The 17,298-nt window shown below is 44.8% G+C and overlaps 1 protein-coding gene across 1 annotated transcript; it reads left to right on the plus strand.

Annotated features, from left to right (window-relative positions):
* The first annotated feature begins 3,197 nt into the window (after positions 1-3,197).
* On the plus strand, positions 3,198-4,066 carry LOC144773766 (uncharacterized). The gene is made up of 2 exons (XM_078658887.1): positions 3,198-3,342; positions 3,438-4,066. The coding sequence occupies exons 1-2, from the start codon at positions 3,198-3,200 to the stop codon at positions 4,064-4,066; spliced, it is 774 nt and encodes a 257-aa protein (XP_078515013.1).
* The last annotated feature ends 13,232 nt before the right edge of the window (positions 4,067-17,298 follow it).

The raw sequence follows: 17,298 nt of genomic DNA on the forward strand, positions 1-17,298 counted from the left end.
CTTTAGCATGCCTTTGGTGCGCTAGCGGTACACTAGCTACCTTCATTGTTGACGTAGCTGCTATTAAGTAAGTCCTGGGAGGGAGAGGATGTGCAGGTGTCCATGCCCAGGCCTGAGGAGGAACACAGTTGGCAGGAGATGTGAAGTAGCGAGAGGCACAAGGATAGGGAAAGAAGAGAGGAGGAAGAGTAAAGGGGCATGGAGAGAGCAGGAAGGGGGCATGGGAAAGGGCACACAGAAGCGCAAAAAGAAGGCACGAAAACAGAAAGCAGAGGAGCAGAGCGCTGACAGGATAGCAAAGAGTGAGAAAAAAACAGAACAAAAGACAAAAGAATGAGTGGAAAAGCAGCACAAAATGGGTCAAGCAGAGAGAGTGAAAGAGAGTACAAAATATTGCAAAAGAGTGAGAGGAAAAGCACAAAAGAGAGAGAGTGAGAGGAGGAGTGGCACAAAAAGGTCACAAAGAGAGTGTGAGAAGAAAAGTGGCACAAAAATAGTCAGAGAGAGTGAATGAAGGTACATAAAGGTTACAAAAGAGCGAGAGGAAAAGCACTAAAAAAATCACAGAGGGTGAGAGATGGGTGAATGGGGAGAAAGAGCAAGAGAGTGGTGGCAGAGAAATTAGTTGGGTGACTCCAAGCACTGGTGCCTGGTCCTCAAAGGTCTTGACCCATCAGAGGACTGGTCGATGGTGAGGCCATCTTGCAATCTTTCTTTTGTTAGTCACTTTTCATTTAACTTCCGCTCTAAATGCGGTGGCTTCTCTTCAGACCACCTCACCTTTAATCGCTGGTATCTGTATATTTACTTTCAATCCAACAACAATGTTTCTAGAGTTGCCAAATATAAAACACAAGTCCACAGCACACGTAATTATATAGTAATAATGTGGACATACATAAGTTAAACACAGATTAAATGCATGTAGATGCGTTCGGTCCAAATCCTAACCGTACTCGGTTGCATGAGGAGCGACGTCCGTATTGGTCACGTTGGAAGACAACACAAGATTTGGAGCTTTTGCGGACTTAAAGGGATCCTTTTGGACAGAAAGTGGATTATTTTGGAGATCGCAGAAAAAAAGAACCCTTTGTGGGTTGGAAGTAACACCAAAAATATCGGATTCCTAACCAAAAGACAATAGCCTTGATAAAGTCGCAGGACGAATTCCCATGTGTGCAAGGAAACATGTGTTGGCTGTCTCAACACCCAGAAAGAAAAGGAAAAGAACTGAACGCATCTACGTGCATTTAATCTGTGCTTATCTTATGCATGTCCACATTATTGCTATACAAATACGTGTGCTGAGGACTTGCGTTTTATATTTGTTAGTTGGCTTTGCCACTAGGTTTGGGGAGGTCGATGGTTCTCCTCACCTTGCAGCACCGTAACCAAGACAACCAGCTTAATACTTACAATTGTGTTATTTCTCCTGAGTGGCGCCTCCTTTCCCCAAATCCAATACCACTGTTCGTTACGTGCTTAGAGTTGCCAAGTACCTCCAGCTGCTTGCTCGACGATGCATATTATCAGGCCCCTTCTAGAGACTGATCTACCATGGCTACGCCCTGTTTAAACTGCCACGATTGCAAGCATGGAGGCCCACCTGTCTCTACCTCAAGGTTTGTGCATATTCTGACCTGGGTTGCAGAAATTACTTATCGAACCTGCACGAGAACGGCATATTATTCAATGCTGATTTTTGTGTTATAACTGAGTACCTAATTTAGAATTGAGCCACGTGAGCACTAGTGTGTTTCATACTCAACATGGGGACTTTGTTTTACATTGTAACTGGGGGCCTGATTCACAGAACTAACTTAAGACAAAATCCTAAACTTACTACCATTTTGGTATTCACAGAAGGCACTTACTCATTTTGGTATTCACAGAAGGCATTTACTCAATTTGGTATTCACAGAAGTTAGGAGTCCTAACTTTAGGACTCCTAAATGCCTTCGGTGAAAACCGAAAGTCTTAAAGTTAGGATTTTTCTCAGTTTAGGAGTCGTAAAGTTAGGACTACTACCTTTAGGACTCCTAATGCCTTTTGTGAATACCAAAAGTCTTAAAGTAAGGGTTTTTCTCAGTTTAGGAGTAGTAAAGTTAAGACTCCTAACTTTACTACTCCAGTAGTATAATCAGATACCAGTAATCACCATTCGTGTCCTTAAAAGTGACAGGTCCCCTCGCAGGCCCCCGCCCCTACAGTGTGTCCTTAAAAGTGACATGTGTGGCTGCAAAATTGACATATTTGTGTGTCCTTAAAAGTGCCAGCTGCGTGTCCTTAAAAGTGACAGGCCTCAAGCCCCCCCAGGATGGCTGTAAATGCCATCTGACCCCAAGGGGCGTGCATAGGGCGGTGTTTCTTATGGAGACATCAGCAAACCATAGCCCTATGATGCGTGTATGTCATTGTTGTGGGTAGAGGGGCACGCCTCTTTTTAGGATCTGTTTAGGATACATATAAGGCATCCTTAAGAGGATTGTACAGCAAACAATCGCCTGAATACAAAAAGGTTCCCATAGCAAAATGAAGAGATACAATCCGGTCGTGAAAAGCCCAATGTAGGGTGGCTCCCAGGCCACTATCGATAGATATTATCGCAGCTTAACACCCCTGTTGATGGATGAGAATGCTCAACAAGAAACACCTAAGGATATGGGCTGCAATATTACTGGTTTTGGCGATGACCGGTTTCGGCGTTTGGAAGCTCACAGTTTCAAGGATTGCGTATGCTGTATGTCCCCTATTAAGGTCGATATCCGAGGGAGTTAGGCAGCGTGTAATGACAGCGCGTATGAAGGATTCCGTTTTATGGAGCTGGACGGTTTGGAAGATACGATAGTTCCACCTTACTCCCCCCGTCTACGAAGACCTGGGCTTTCAGGAGGAAGCGGCTCCTGAGAAGGGCGTTGTGCAACGGTCGGGTACAAGCGTCGAAGATGCTCGGGCATCGCAGGAGATTAGCGCCTCTCAAGATTTCAGAGCCGTCGAAGAGGGCGGTGAAAATGTGGAGGTTGGTAAAAATGTTATGCATAGGCAGTTACATACTGGTGTATTTTTATGTCTTCAACTATTGACATGTCAATATTTCTTCTTTTTGACCCTCGAGAGCAGCCCCAGCTGTATACACCTACTTCATAAACTATGTTAAAAAAGCTGTAGCACCTCCTAACACATCCGTCTCTGAAGACATGGACCTTCAGGAGAATACAACTGCTGAGAAGGTCGTTCTGCAACAGCTTGGTACAAGCGTTGAAGATGATGGGGCTTCCCAGGACATTAGCGACTCTCAAGATTTCAGAGCCGCCGCAGAGAGCGATGAAAATGCGGAGGTTAGTAAGAAAATGTTATGACACGGCTGTTACATACTGGTGTATTTTATTTCTCCAACCAAACTAACAGCCTGTCAATCTTTCTTCTTTTACCCCTAGGGAGCAACCCCAAAAAGAACTCAAGCCGTGGAGCCTCCCACAAAAGGGGACAGTGGAAATGTTACTGTCTATGTTGTTCAAAACAGACTGAAAGTTCCACAAGTCAAAGCGCTGATGTTCCTGTGAAGCGTGACTATGTCTCTAAGAGCGATGTGGATGTACAAGAAATTCAAGCAGTATCCTACGATGATATGATGGCTGTTAAAGGTTTCGCAGTGGCTGTGGTACAAGCTTGTGTCAAGCATGACTATTACGGCCTTTGTTACTGGCATCAGATGAATGATCCTCAGCAGGACGCGCATGAGTGTCTGCACTATGCATACAGAGACCCGGTAATCCATTATATATGTAGTTTGTTAGACCCGTACAAGGTGTATAAACTGTTAAGGGTAGTTTATGGGTTGTCCGCTGAAAAGAAATATGTTCACCCTGATATTCTGAAGATCTTGACAGTGACACTCGAGGAAGTCCAACTCGCCCATCATCCGGGCTTAAAACTGTTGTGTATGCGAGGGGTGTGCACGGCTAATGATAGAAAGATGATAGAAAGACTAGTAGAAAGACGGATGTGTAAGCTGTATCTAAATAATAGAAGAATAGGGTCTCTGGGCCCCCGAAGACTATTTTAAATAAATAATGTCTTACTTAACGTGACATGATAACGTGTATTTAGAACCAAGTAGTAGAATGTTACACCTAGAGGTGACTATGGTTTAATCCGTCCTTACGCCATTTACTGTGAAAATGTAAAGTACCTTCTGTTTATGTTTTTTTAAGATTCTTTATTTGTAATAAAATGGCCTTACGCAGAACACTTGTCATTCATTGCCTGTGGTGTAGCGGATGATAACATGCCTGGGGCTCGGCTAAGAAAACCTTATTACGATACAGGGGGAGTTGGTAGTTTGGGAAGCGCCGAAGCTCTGTATAGAAGGGGTGTAGCTGAAAACGAACCTGTAACCAGAGCGCTGGTCAAGACATGGCTCTCAGGAGAAGAGGCGTATTTACTCCATAAACCCGCCAGAAGACGTTTTAAGAGACGCCCTACAATCGTTAATGCGCAAATAGATTATCAATGGCAGGCTGATATCATAAGCTTTCAAGATATAGCAAAACATAACACCGGCGCACATTATATAATAACCGTTATAGACGTGTTGTCCAAGTATGCCTACGCAGAAGCGTTACGTGATAAAAGTGGGACGAGCGTCACGTCCGCCTTTAAAGACATCTTGGAGAAGGGCCGAATTCCACAAAAACTACAAACAGATGCCGGTAAAGAACTCTTCAACAAGGCATTTCAGAAATTATTAAAAAACCACGGTGTTCAGCATTTTGTAACACACACGGAGGTAAAAGCTGCGGTTGTAGAACGGTTTAACAGAACTTTAAAGTCTAAGATGTGGCGGTATTTTACAGCCAACAACACCTACAGATACGTCGATGTTCTAAAGGCTTTTTTAGATGTATATAATGCTAGCTATCACCGAACCATCAAAACATCCCCCGTAGAGGGGACTTCTAGTAATTCTTTAGCTGTTTGGAGAACGGTGAACAGGCGTAATTTTGCTACAAAGGTGAAGAAGCCTATTTTTAAAAAAGGAGAACACATGAGAGTTTCAAAATTGAAAGGTATCTTCAGGAAGGGCTACCAACAGACTTTTAGCGACAAAATATTTATAGTGGAAAGTGTGGAGCTTAAAGAAGGGCTGTATGTCTACAGTTTAAAGGACTACGCCGGGGAAACCGTGTCGGGGATCTTTTACAAGGAAGAGTTACAACGGGTACCTGATGACCCAAACCGCGTGTATAGGGTCAAAAAGGTTTTGAAAAGGAAAGGTAGAGGGGTTAACAGCCAGGCATATGTCAAATGGAGGGGCTGGCTGGAGAAATTTAACAGTTGGGTGTTGGCCAGCTCGCTGAAGGGTGTGTGAGCTAAGGACCATCTACAAGCAGCTGATAAGATGTAGACGACACCCTTTTGTATTACCTTACCATCCAACGCTTCTAAGGACATGTTCCCCGACAATCAGAATTCTAAATACACCATGAAATTGGCAAAGTCGGTCGACCTGAAAGGGGATTGGGAGGTGGCCCTAACAGAAATCCAATACCCTAGAACTTGGAATACATTTACATCGAGCGAAGCAAAGTTTTACATAAAGCGTGAGCAGGAAAATATGAACATGCACGCTGGCATCCCGTACGGTTACTACCCAAACGTTTCAAGTGTTGTCGACGCCATAAACAAATCCATAGCAGGCTTTGAAGGATATGCGAATATTCATCTTTCGCTAGATAACGTCAGGAGGAAGGTGTTTCTTAAAGCCCCGAGTCGTGGCACGACGTTTAACTGCTCCGGTAAATTAAAAAGGGTTTTAGGCACTGTGTTCAATGCGAAAGGTCTGGCTGAACAGGATCACACGTGTCCCATTATTAACGGTGGGTTCTATACGCTCTATGTGTATAACGATATTGTAGAGGCCCAGAGGATTGGTGATAGTTACTCGCCGTTATTAAGATGGGTCTATGTACAGGGTGAAAATAACACAATGGTCTAAATTCCTTTTAAGAAACCCGACTACGTCGCAGTTTCTAAAAATCATTTTGACACTATTTCAATTATGATCTACGATGATCAGTCTGAGCCGGTTGCCTTTAAATACGGGAAAGTTATTGCTAAGCTTCATTTAAAACCGAGACGCGACAGTGGCTATTAAGTCGGCATCATGGTAGTCGTGAAAACATACGGGACCCTTCTATGTACCGGGACTATTAGGGAAACCAAGCCGGATATGGAGGGCCGCTGTACTTTCAAGGGTCGCCGGTTATGAACTGGGCTGGTTTAAGGGGATTCTTCAGGAGTCTGTTGAGAAGAGCGATGCCCTTCTTGAGAAGAGGCTATGAAATTGCAAAACCGCATGTTAAGGCGGCTGCTACGAGCATTGCCCAGGATGTGGTTGAGTCTGTTACTTCGGCAGTTGCAGAATGCATTAACAAACAGCCGCAAGAAGGATCGGGGTTGGTGTACATACCGCGCGCGCGTGTTAAAAGGAAGCGTCGTGCTTCGTGACACCAGGGCCCATCTGTCCCCTATAAAAAAAGGAGAAGCTCTTCAAAACGCACTCAGAAAAGAAGAGCTACAAGACGGAAGAGAGCTACAAAGAAGAATAGAATCGGCTCTAAAGTAAATATTTTTTAAAGCATCGTAAACTAAACCATGGCCTTCGTACATTGCGCATCTGGTGAGTGCCCCAAATCTGAGTTAGACTTGTTCACTCTAAAATCAACGCAGACAAGCATCGAAAACAGCTTCTTCATGGAGGTATTGCCTTTAGCCGCATTGACGACTCTGGCCTCGATAGAGTCTTATGTGTCAGGGTCCACGGATATGTATTTGGATCTCAACAACACGTTGCTGCATCTTGTGTGTAAAATCATGAAAGCGGATGGGTCCGCCATAGCAGCAGACTCTAAATTGGCGACGATCGCTTATCCCATAGCTACAATGCTTAATCAGGTGGACATCACCCTGGGCAATCAGCTCATCACACAGAACGCCAACATGTACGCCTACAGAGCCTACCTCGAGAGTATTCTAAAATATAGCAGCGACGCCCTTGATACACAGCTTTCAACGGGTCTCTTCTAAGCATGGGCGGATTTTGCGGATCCACGATTCACGGATTTGCGTATTCATGGATCGTGGATCCGCAAAATCCGCGGATTTTGCGGATCGGCGGATTTGGGGCGGGGCTTCCATGCCAGGACCATCGTGCCAGAATGAACCCTGCCCTTCATATTTATTCAAGAAGATGCCACCGTTTTGTGCCATACCTCTACTCAACTGGAGTACTTTCTACTGGATAATCAGTAAGTGCTACCTCGTTGGGTAAATGTATAGTGCTTTTACTACACTACAGCTACCTAAAGTGCCAGAGAGTTGTCTACAGCGACCAGGTGTGTGTTACTATGCAATCGCGCCGAAGGGCGCAGGGGTCCCTTGAGTGAGCTATCATAGTGGGTAAATGGCGGGAAGACGGTGCACACCACGAGTGTGTGGGCGGGGCCAAACGGACGGGGCTTCCATGCGAGTGCACATGCCTCTTGTGTGTATAAAAGGTCAGAGACCGATCAGAGCAGCAGATGAAGATACAGAAGCTCCTGGCCACAGGAACAGCACGAGGATTGCGCTCGTGAAAGTCAAGGATGCAAAGGCCTCTGTCCAGCATCACAGCTGATTTTCGATGGTATATTTGGGAAGAAGGCACATCTGCCCAGCCTTGACAACGCTCACGATTGTTTTTTGGGCCGATGAATGAGTCACTGAATTTAAGCTTCAACTAGGGCACATGCTTAATTGATATCTGTAAGTGCTTCCGGTTGAGGTTTAATTTTTGTGCCAGGACCGTCGTGCCAGAATGCACCCTGCCCTTCATATTTATTCAAGAAGACGCCACCGTTTTGTGCCTGTTGTAACTAATTTACGATGGCGCCGGCAAGCTGCCAGCGCCATCCTAAAATAGTTACTAAATTAGCATCTGCTTGATTTTATCTATTACAGCTTCCTGTTGAAGCTAATTTAGTAACTATTTTAGGATGGCGCTGGCAGGCAGTCACAACTTTGACCTCCTGGGACGCATACATTCAGACCTCTTCTTCCAAGGTAAACTGCTCATCAACGGAATTGATCTTAAGATCAAACTCACTCGTAACAAGGACTCATTCTGCCTCATCAGTGGGGATGCGGAACAGTACAAACTGGACATACTGTCCGCGAGTCTGTTTGTAAAGAGAGTGAAAGTGTCCCCGAGCGTCAGGTTAGCGCACGCCGACGCTTTACAAATATCAAACGCCAAGTACGCTGTGGAAAGAGTAGCTCTGAAGGTATTCAGTATCCCAGCAGGTACCCGCTTAACACAACAGCAGTATTTATTTCTGAAGCAATTACCCAAACTCATCATCATCGGTTTTGTGGACAATACAGGTTTTCGCGGAACCTATGCCTCAAATCCCTTCAATTTTAAACACAACGGCATCAACTACGCTGCGCTGGTCCACAAGGGCAATGTGATTCCTGCAAAACCCTACACCCCCAGTTTTATAACATCCAACTACATCAGGGAATATCAGGGGCTGGTTTCGATAACCGGGAAGCACCTTAGGGACTGTGGTATAGCTGTGTCACGAGAAGGCTATGGGGCCGGATACACGTTGCTCGTCTTCGACCTGAGACCTGAGACCCAACATGGAAGACAGGGATCACTACAACCAGGTAAAAAACGGAAATCTAAAAGCTGAAATACGATTCAGTAATCCACTGCCTACGAATGTGATCATGGTCGCATTCTCGGTATTCAACAGCGTCATTCAGATCAACCACACCAGACAGATTTTGTTTGACTATCTTTAAAACATTTGTGAAATGAACACTGTGCAGATACGTGACTTCTTAAGCAGGTATAAATACGCTAGGGAATACTTTTTAGGAGTTTTCCCTAGGGATGGGCTACCGGCTGAAATAGGGGCAGAAAGACCCCGCACCCTAGTCTTTAATACTGATCCGCATTACAAGGGTTGAACACACTGGGCTGCCGTGTTTATAGATAATGATATGGTTACAGTGTTTGACAGTACAGCAGGATTCCTTGAACACCATCTATATACACAGCCCATATTTAATTTGTGAAAAAAGTTGCACAGCGAGTGGTGTATAATAAGGTGCGGGTACAGGATTCTGTAGCCATAACATGTGGGGAACACTGTATTTATTTTATCAGTAAAATGTCAGAGGGTGTTTTGTTTAGAACTTTCTTAAATTTATATTCGAGGGACCTTGTTAACAATGACAGTATAGTTGTGAAATATGTCAAAGAAAACACAAGGGTGTCAGTCAGGCCTGTGAAAACAGAATATGTAGCTTGTCAAAATTGTAAGGGCTTATAACGTGTATGTGTTTAATGATGAACGTCTAAAATAAAGACAATATTTTTTTATTGCGTATACATGCACCATAATTTAAAAAATGTTTTAAAAAAGACGCGTAAGAAGGGTTGAAAAGTTATAAAAGTGTTTATTACAAACATGGATGTAGGTTGCGCATTACATTGACAAACTTTGGTGAAGAAATATATGAAGAAAAATCAGGCCCCGCTTATACACATAATCAGTACATTTTATTTAAAAAAAAACATTAAGGATGAATCCATGTATGGGCTTTGGACAATGAGCTTTTTCGCCGTACAAATGGCGCCAGTGGGGTACTTCAAGAAGGGGATAACAGTGGAGCGTCAGAGCCTGCAGGCGATGGAGGAAGGGGTGTCTTTAAATTTTCAAGCAGACCTCGGTGATCGTTATTACCTACGAATGTGGAAGGGATGTTTAGTTCAGCAGCGGCTCGCAGAAACTGATCCCAGCCGCGAGGTGCATTTTGAGGCGTTAGGATTTTGGGGTGTATGACACCTTTGACTAGATCGTACATGTGCGACCCTGCAACTGACTGTCCCTTGTAGAGAAATTATCCTCGCTCATTCCAGGAAGTAAGGTCTTTAGAAACTGATAGTTTACTTATCAACATTTGCGCGACCCCTCTATGCCTTTGACTTATATTTTTTAAGAGGTCATCAACAAAGGCATCTGAGGGTGCTGCAAGGTTCGGCGGTGTTTGCATGGGTTGAGGGCCATTCGTAGGAGCTGCTGGTTGTTCAGAGTCCGGGGTATATAGAGTCAGCTTGTTTTTCTCGGTATTCCACTGGTTGTAGTAACTTAAAATGTTTTTAAGGGTGCTGGTGTAAAGGTTAGCCTTGTCATAGGGGTTTCGATCAGTATGGTTCAAAATGTCTTTAATTTCAGCATCCAGTCGTAGAGTCTCATTTCTGCGTATATCCCAGGCGTTGTCCGTGGAAGAGCCCAGCTGGTCCATTTGCTGTTTAGGAACCAAATACATTTTTGTGGCATGCACCATCACCGTCCCGAGAGGAGGCTTGTAAATACAGGTATAGGTATACCCAGCAAAGCGCCTATAAACCCCCCAGACTGTTTCACCAGTTTCTTCTTGGTAATGAGTGAGGCCCTTTTATTACTGAGCAATGGCAGCCACTAAGTCATCAGAAGCAGCGCACAGGATGGCCTTTCTGTGTTGGGGACTGGCTGTAACAAGCATTTTCAGGAGAGCTAAATTACGTCGTAGACGGGCCGACATGATCAACAACTTGTATTATATGGGCCTGGCTGTAAATGTCTCTAAAAGTCATCAAAGCTGCTTTTTATAGGACCGGGGCTTGGTCTTTGGGGTGTAAACGACTGGTAGCTCGGGGGGAAAAATATCAGCCCTCAGTCTATAGTCTTCTAGAGTTTTGTTTTTTAAATCGACCAGTAGGTATCCGTGGGGTTTTGCTGTAGTGTCGTTAAAGGCTTCCATGAAGAAGTGGGTGTTTCCAGGGTGCATTCGTTTAGCTCTGACTGATATTTGTTGTTTGTCACAGGGATTTTTAAATAGAACAAGGTATGACGCGTTGAGAGCTATAGATCTGCTGTTCTTACCCTTGGAAAACAAGTTCTGCACAATATAACATATGCTTAGATTGTGATGATGTAAATATTGAGTAAAAGCTCTCTCTAACTCCGGATGATCACCCACTTCACGCATAAGGTCATCGACAATCATCATGTTTACATGGGACGGTGGCAGTAACTCATCATCATTGAGATTATCTGGTATACCTTCTATAAATTTGATATGGGGGAAACTACGGGCCAGCGCTGTATAAAGAGGCTGCCAGGATCAATAAAGCCACACAATGTTATTAGGGGTCTGGGATAAAACATAGGCAGCGCTTTCTAAGAGATTTTTTACAAAAGAGCTCTTACCGCGGTATGAGGGCCCTGCTAAAACGCAGGAGAATGGATGCTGTAATCTGGTGTCCATGGTGTGGGGTTTGACTGCAGTGTTTTATAGTCAGTGGTCAAGACCCTTTTGTCAAAAACAACGCGTAAGGTTTTATGTAAGGGCTGTGTTGTAATTTCCCACTACTTTTTGGATCTGACTATGCACGGCTGGTTCACAACTATGGTTTTAGCATTTTCACAATTGGCTGATGCCGGGTATTCATGCACCAGATTCTTTAGACTGTCAAAATTGATTTTTAGGGTGTTGCTGACATTTAGGGTTATGCCTTTGACCTTCATACAAACTTTGTTCTTGTTTGTGCGGTAGGAGTATGTCTTAGGTCCGGATGAGGTATATTCTATTATATGCTCATTCTTTTCGAGCTCGCTGGTCAAATTACCCAGATAATCCCCAAGAGGCGGGTCTTCATCCCCTAGTTTACTCAGAAAAATCACAGAGTTGGTATCGTGATACACGCAGCGGTCCTGGAGTTTATCCATAAACCTGTAAAGCTCTAGACGCACGTGGGCTGTCGTGAAGCATGCTATGAAGATGTTTATGTTGTTGCACATTGTGGGGTATGCTTTTGTGTATTTCCAACACAATGCTGCAGTCTCATCATCGATAAACTTGCAGCTGGACACGTCGTAACAAGGGGCAAACAGGTACTTAAACAGCTCGTCAGGATCTGTTATTAAGGTCGTATTTGACAGATTTGTACGCTGTGTGAATTTTCCCCATAAGGAGTTGAGGCAGAGTTTGGCTAACTGTCGACGGGCTGGATTGACCTCTATCAAATGGGGTCGTAAATGGATACCCTTGTGAATGTAGTAGTCATCGATGTATTTCTGTTTTGCATCCTGACTAGTACACCATTTGGGATACCCCGAGGCCTCCTGTTTGTCTCTGAGAAACAGATTAATGTACGAGTCGTGTGGTGGTCCTCTTAAAATGCCATACCTTGTGTATCCTCCCAAGCCTGTACCCTTTCTCCAAGGCCGCTTCTACCTCGATGCTGCACCAGGTCCCTGTGAGCATCCTTTGCTCGCCGGTGTGTCTATAACAGACAACCTCTTTAAACATAGCACATGTTCGACGGAGGGGGAACATCAGTTTACCATCGACTCTGTATGGTAACACAAGTAAAGCTGCCTTGGTGGGTAGATTTCGCATTTGACTAGCCCAAAATATTCGGATATGGGCTTAAAATCTCTGTAGATGATGGTGGGGTGCCCTAAGGGGTACACCTTCATTTTGTTCACAAATGGGTACAGACTGGTGAAATCATACTAGTGTATTTTTTCTCACCTGCACCCGCAGCCCTGTACAGTTGTATGACATTTGTACGACCCCCGAATAAGGTGTCGCGAGGTTCCAGGGGTTCTGGTAAATCACGGCTCTGAAGGAAAGAGCAGAGCTCAGTGTCGTTTGTTAACATCTCTAACCACTCGTGCTCCCAAATAACCCTCATAGCAAAACCACATTTTTCAACATACTGGGCCTTCAACAGAGTACGTCTGTGTAAGGGTTCAATTGTGGCACCCAGCAATCTGTTAAACTTGTGAGGCTTGTAACATTAAGGGCAGCCATGGTAAAAGCAGCCGTTGTATTCAAAGGCCTTCGGTACGCCGTTAAATAAAGCATACCAGTCCAGGTAATATGGACCCACACGGTGTTCGCCACCCTGTAATGCATGCCGAATCTGTATGTCTTCCTTCTCAGAGATGTACATGAGCCAACGGATAGAGGGGGTTGAATAACATTTCTGTTTGCCGTTATAGAGGTCTGGAGGGACTAGAGTGATACTTTTTGGTTTTAAAAACATGTGTTTGTAGATGGACATACACATGGAGGCCAAAGTGATGTTTTAAAAAGGGTATTCGACCTCCTTTGGCATATGAGACATCTTGGGTTTCAAGGTCCTGATTTTCTTAGTCATTTGAGACTTCTTGGGTTTCAAAGCCCTGACTTTCTTTGTCCTTTGAGGCTTCTTGAGTTTCAACATGCTGACTTTCTTAGTCAACTCCACCACAACATCTCTGAAGAGGTTGCGCGCTTGTCGTAGGATCATTACATCAGCCTGACAATAAGCTTTCAACTCAGTTTGAAAATGAAACTCCTTTTCACGATTTTCAGAGTACCATTGTAGAAAGTTCTCTTTCTCAGCTGGCATCATGTATTCAACCACGTAACTGGCAGTAGGTGGCATGGGGCCCACATAATTTTGGTTAGCCCAGGTATTAATAAAGTGTAGAAAATAACCTTCACACCCGGGGAATCCAAAGGCTTTTGGAAGCTTGCTCAATTTCATGGGTAGAAAATTCAGGGTGTCTATAAACCTTATTTGTATCTGACCGACTGTTAACAACATCAGCTTGGAACCCTGAGTGATGACTTCTACTTGTACCTTTTCCCGAATGATATTTTGTAAAATAAAGAATGAGTCGTTGGCTTTTGAGTTGTGGGCCAACATGGTGTACCCTTTGAATTCAGTTTGAATGAAAGTGTTAAGAAAATCACCAATGCATGTTCTACCTTCAAACTCCCAGCTGGCGTTGGACGTTAGATGGAGTGCGTTAATATAGTTAGGTTGGTGTATTCCCTTCTCTTGTGTGCACTCTATATCAAACACGATGTAGGCTTCAGTCTTGGTCTGGGGTCTGCCGTTAGCCATGTAGCACCGATGGTTGGTACCTGCCTCAAAAGACGTCTGGCACCGAGGGCATTTCATACCCTTGCATTTGTGATCATCAGCCACATACCGACCCTACTCAAAGCAATCCATTTTAGGGCTGCATCTAACAGCTTTCCTATGGATGCTCAAACAGTCTTTAGAGTGACAAAACATCTTACAGGTGCGAGACTTCACCTTTAGGGCTGCGTCTACGATGCACCCATCCCTCTGGCACATCTTACAATGCATTTCACACTCATGACGTTCCTTACTTCTGTATATGTGGTCGCAATCTATGCACATGTACTTGACTCCCAGAAAACCTTTAAGGTTCAAGATACCGTAAAAGTGATTTTCGTGATGAAGGACATATACGGTCTTGTTTCTCACCCCTGTTGTAAAGTACTTCCAAGAGCCGTTGTGATAAAGGACTTTCACAGTCACAGCAAAATAGTTCTCAAAAAGACCTATGTCACCAAAGCTGACCATGAGGTCTGGAGGTATTTCAAGAACCTCATGGGCTTCAGCCGCTCTAGACAGGCTGGCCACGTCGGTGGTGTTGCGACCCATCAACAACCCTACGATGCTGGCCGCCAGACATGTGTTGGATGTGTCATTGTTAAAGTCGACCAGCCAATGTTGTTTCTTACCAATTATCTGGCTGTATAGCACACTCTTTAAAGGTCGGGAAACACCCCCCTCACGGCCTGTACAATGAGGGCTACGACTCGGAAAGTGCCATAGGCGACTAGTTCAGCCTTGCTCTGTAAAAGCCTCGAAAGGTTTTCTAAAAATTCCAGGGCTTCATACACATCTCGGGACTTCCTTTTGGTGAACAAAGGACTGTCAAAACCCTGCCCCTGGAAACGTAGTTGGAAAAAATCATTAGGACCCACATCGCGTAACAACCTTTCTATGAGCGTTTGCACCGCCTGATGTATAGCTAAAACACCATGATCGGAGGACCTTATCTGGTGAAGGTTAGCAAACCTAAACACCTTGTGGTGCTTGGTGGCATTAAATCTCTCTACATCCCTCCTGTAGCTTCTGATGTTCTCTTAATATATGGCATTTGAATCCTCTTTTTGAGGCCTTTGACTTGATGGGGAGCTTGCTGCTGTATTATTTTGGGGATTCTGGTTTAGTAAGGGTTCTGGGTGTCATTTAAGCATCCGGGTAGCGCATATTCTGGCCTTCTTTAGTTTACTTATTAAAAGCGGCCGGTGCTTAGCACTATTAGCCCACTTTTGTTTTTTACGGGATCATGTTTTTCTAGGTAACAGCCCCGCCTATCTGAACAGTGTGGGTTGTATCCTTGTGTGGCGTACTTGTGGATGCCTCTGCTACAGAGCCTCACCGCAACCCCTCTAGGGGTTCCGGATGGGGTAGTGTTGGTACTCTAACATCAAAACCCTTCAACTTGCCGCCCCTCAGTCTGTTCTCTCCCGAACCTATGTACTGTTGTGTGGATGGTACTGCTGTATATGGTTCAGATGTAGCTTTTGAAACAGCATGGCGCTGTTTGCGGTGCTCTATGTACTTTTTACGCCCGCGTAAGCGTAAGAAACACAGGCAATTTGTCAGTACTGTTTGGAACTTACGGGTATATTTTGATGGCCGTGTTGTTTTATTAACCCTGTGTGCCTGCCATATTTTTAGGAGCTGGCGCTGTCCTAGTCACGTTTGTATGGACCATATGTCAGATGCTACTTCCTGACACGTTTGGAGGATCACTCTTTTACACAGGTCAACCCTATGCAGTATCTTCTGCTGTGCCTCAACCATGGACCTGTTACCGCTACCCCCCAGCCCCCATTTTAAGGTTGCTGTGATCGCTTGGCGTTTTAGCTTTCTGACCGCCATTTGTATATCCTTTACATGCGTAAGGGATACTTTATGCATGTAAAGAATATACTGGTTTTGGTTTTACAGAGTTATATTGTGGAGGGGTGGGGATGAATACGTGGCTTGGCTGTATAAAAACCTCTAACATCCCAGGGACCTCTCTTGGACCTTCAACCCCAGCACCATTCTGAAACTGAGGGCCTAGGGGTAGCATAGAAATAAGATCCCAGTGCACACACCCCAGGCGTTTGGGGAAGGGACCTTACTAAATGACACCTCCGTACTATGATTTGACCAGCCGTCCAGGCCCGTACTGTTATGTATGTATATTGCAGGGGTTGTTGTGGGGTTTACACTAATTACGGGAGTGGTGGGGTCGTACTCTCTCAAAGGGGTGATAGGGGACATAAGACCCGGTGAGTGTAAATGACTGTCACAATAATCGAGGGTCCTAGTGCCTAAGGTATTGTCAGGGTAGTGGTTTGGTAAATGTGTAACCGAGGTCTGCAAAACCACATTGTATGTGCTAGAAGGTCCCCCACACGCTGCTTCTGAGGGTCCATCATGGCTGTCTACCAACCCTGTGATCGTCTTGAGACACCTTCGGCTGTCGGTTTAAGTTCCTCCTAAGAGACACCCATTTTCAGACACGTCGTCCCTAAATATAGCAGGAGCGACTATAGACGTTTTTGGGGGGTTAGTCTATAGGGCATTCCTCTGCAGTCTTCGTTAGTTTGTTTGAAACTTCCGAAGGCTTCAGAGGATGAGAAGGGGCCTGCGGTGTAACAGTTTGTTTAAGGGCCCTTCTGGTGTTTCTACTTCTAACGCCTCTAACCTATGCTTATTCCTAAGATATTTTCTTGAAAGCCTTGAAAGGGGTTTGGGGTTGTAACAGAGCTTCTGCAACCGGCGTCGCCGCCGGCGGGTCCTTAGAGAGCACTGGGGTAGAGGGGTCATTCCCTTGCTTAGCAACCTTTTTTAATGATAGATCTAAAGGGTTCGTCAGGCGTTCAGGGACCACTGGTTTCTTGCTGAGGTCTAAAAGGTCTGCTTGGGCCATGGGGACCGCTTTCTTCTTGAGGTTTAAAGGACCTGTTTGAGGTATGGGGTTCAGTTGCTTCTTCTTAAGGGCTGGTTTCCTCGAGATGAGCTTCCCTTTTGAGGCCTTGAGAGGATTCAGATACATTGCATCGCTTTTACACAGAACAGGCCTTACATTGTCAATGGCTGTGAGCACTACTCCTCTGTTGCCCCCTCACCGCGCAAAATAGACAATCCTGTAGGGGTGTTAAGCATGTTGGTGGGTGGCTTGATTTTGCATTTCAGAGCTGTACCGTTTCTCTGTTGGATATGTTTATAATAAGAGCAGAGCTTATCCTGGTGAACACGCCTACTCACACTTTTTGCTGCAGGCCCGGTGTTCAGGACAGTGTTTGTTATATCCGCCAACGGTT

This window comes from Lissotriton helveticus, chromosome 8 (genome assembly GCF_964261635.1).
Source record: "Lissotriton helveticus chromosome 8, aLisHel1.1, whole genome shotgun sequence".
In the NCBI taxonomy this organism is placed as follows: Eukaryota; Metazoa; Chordata; class Amphibia; order Caudata; family Salamandridae; genus Lissotriton; species Lissotriton helveticus.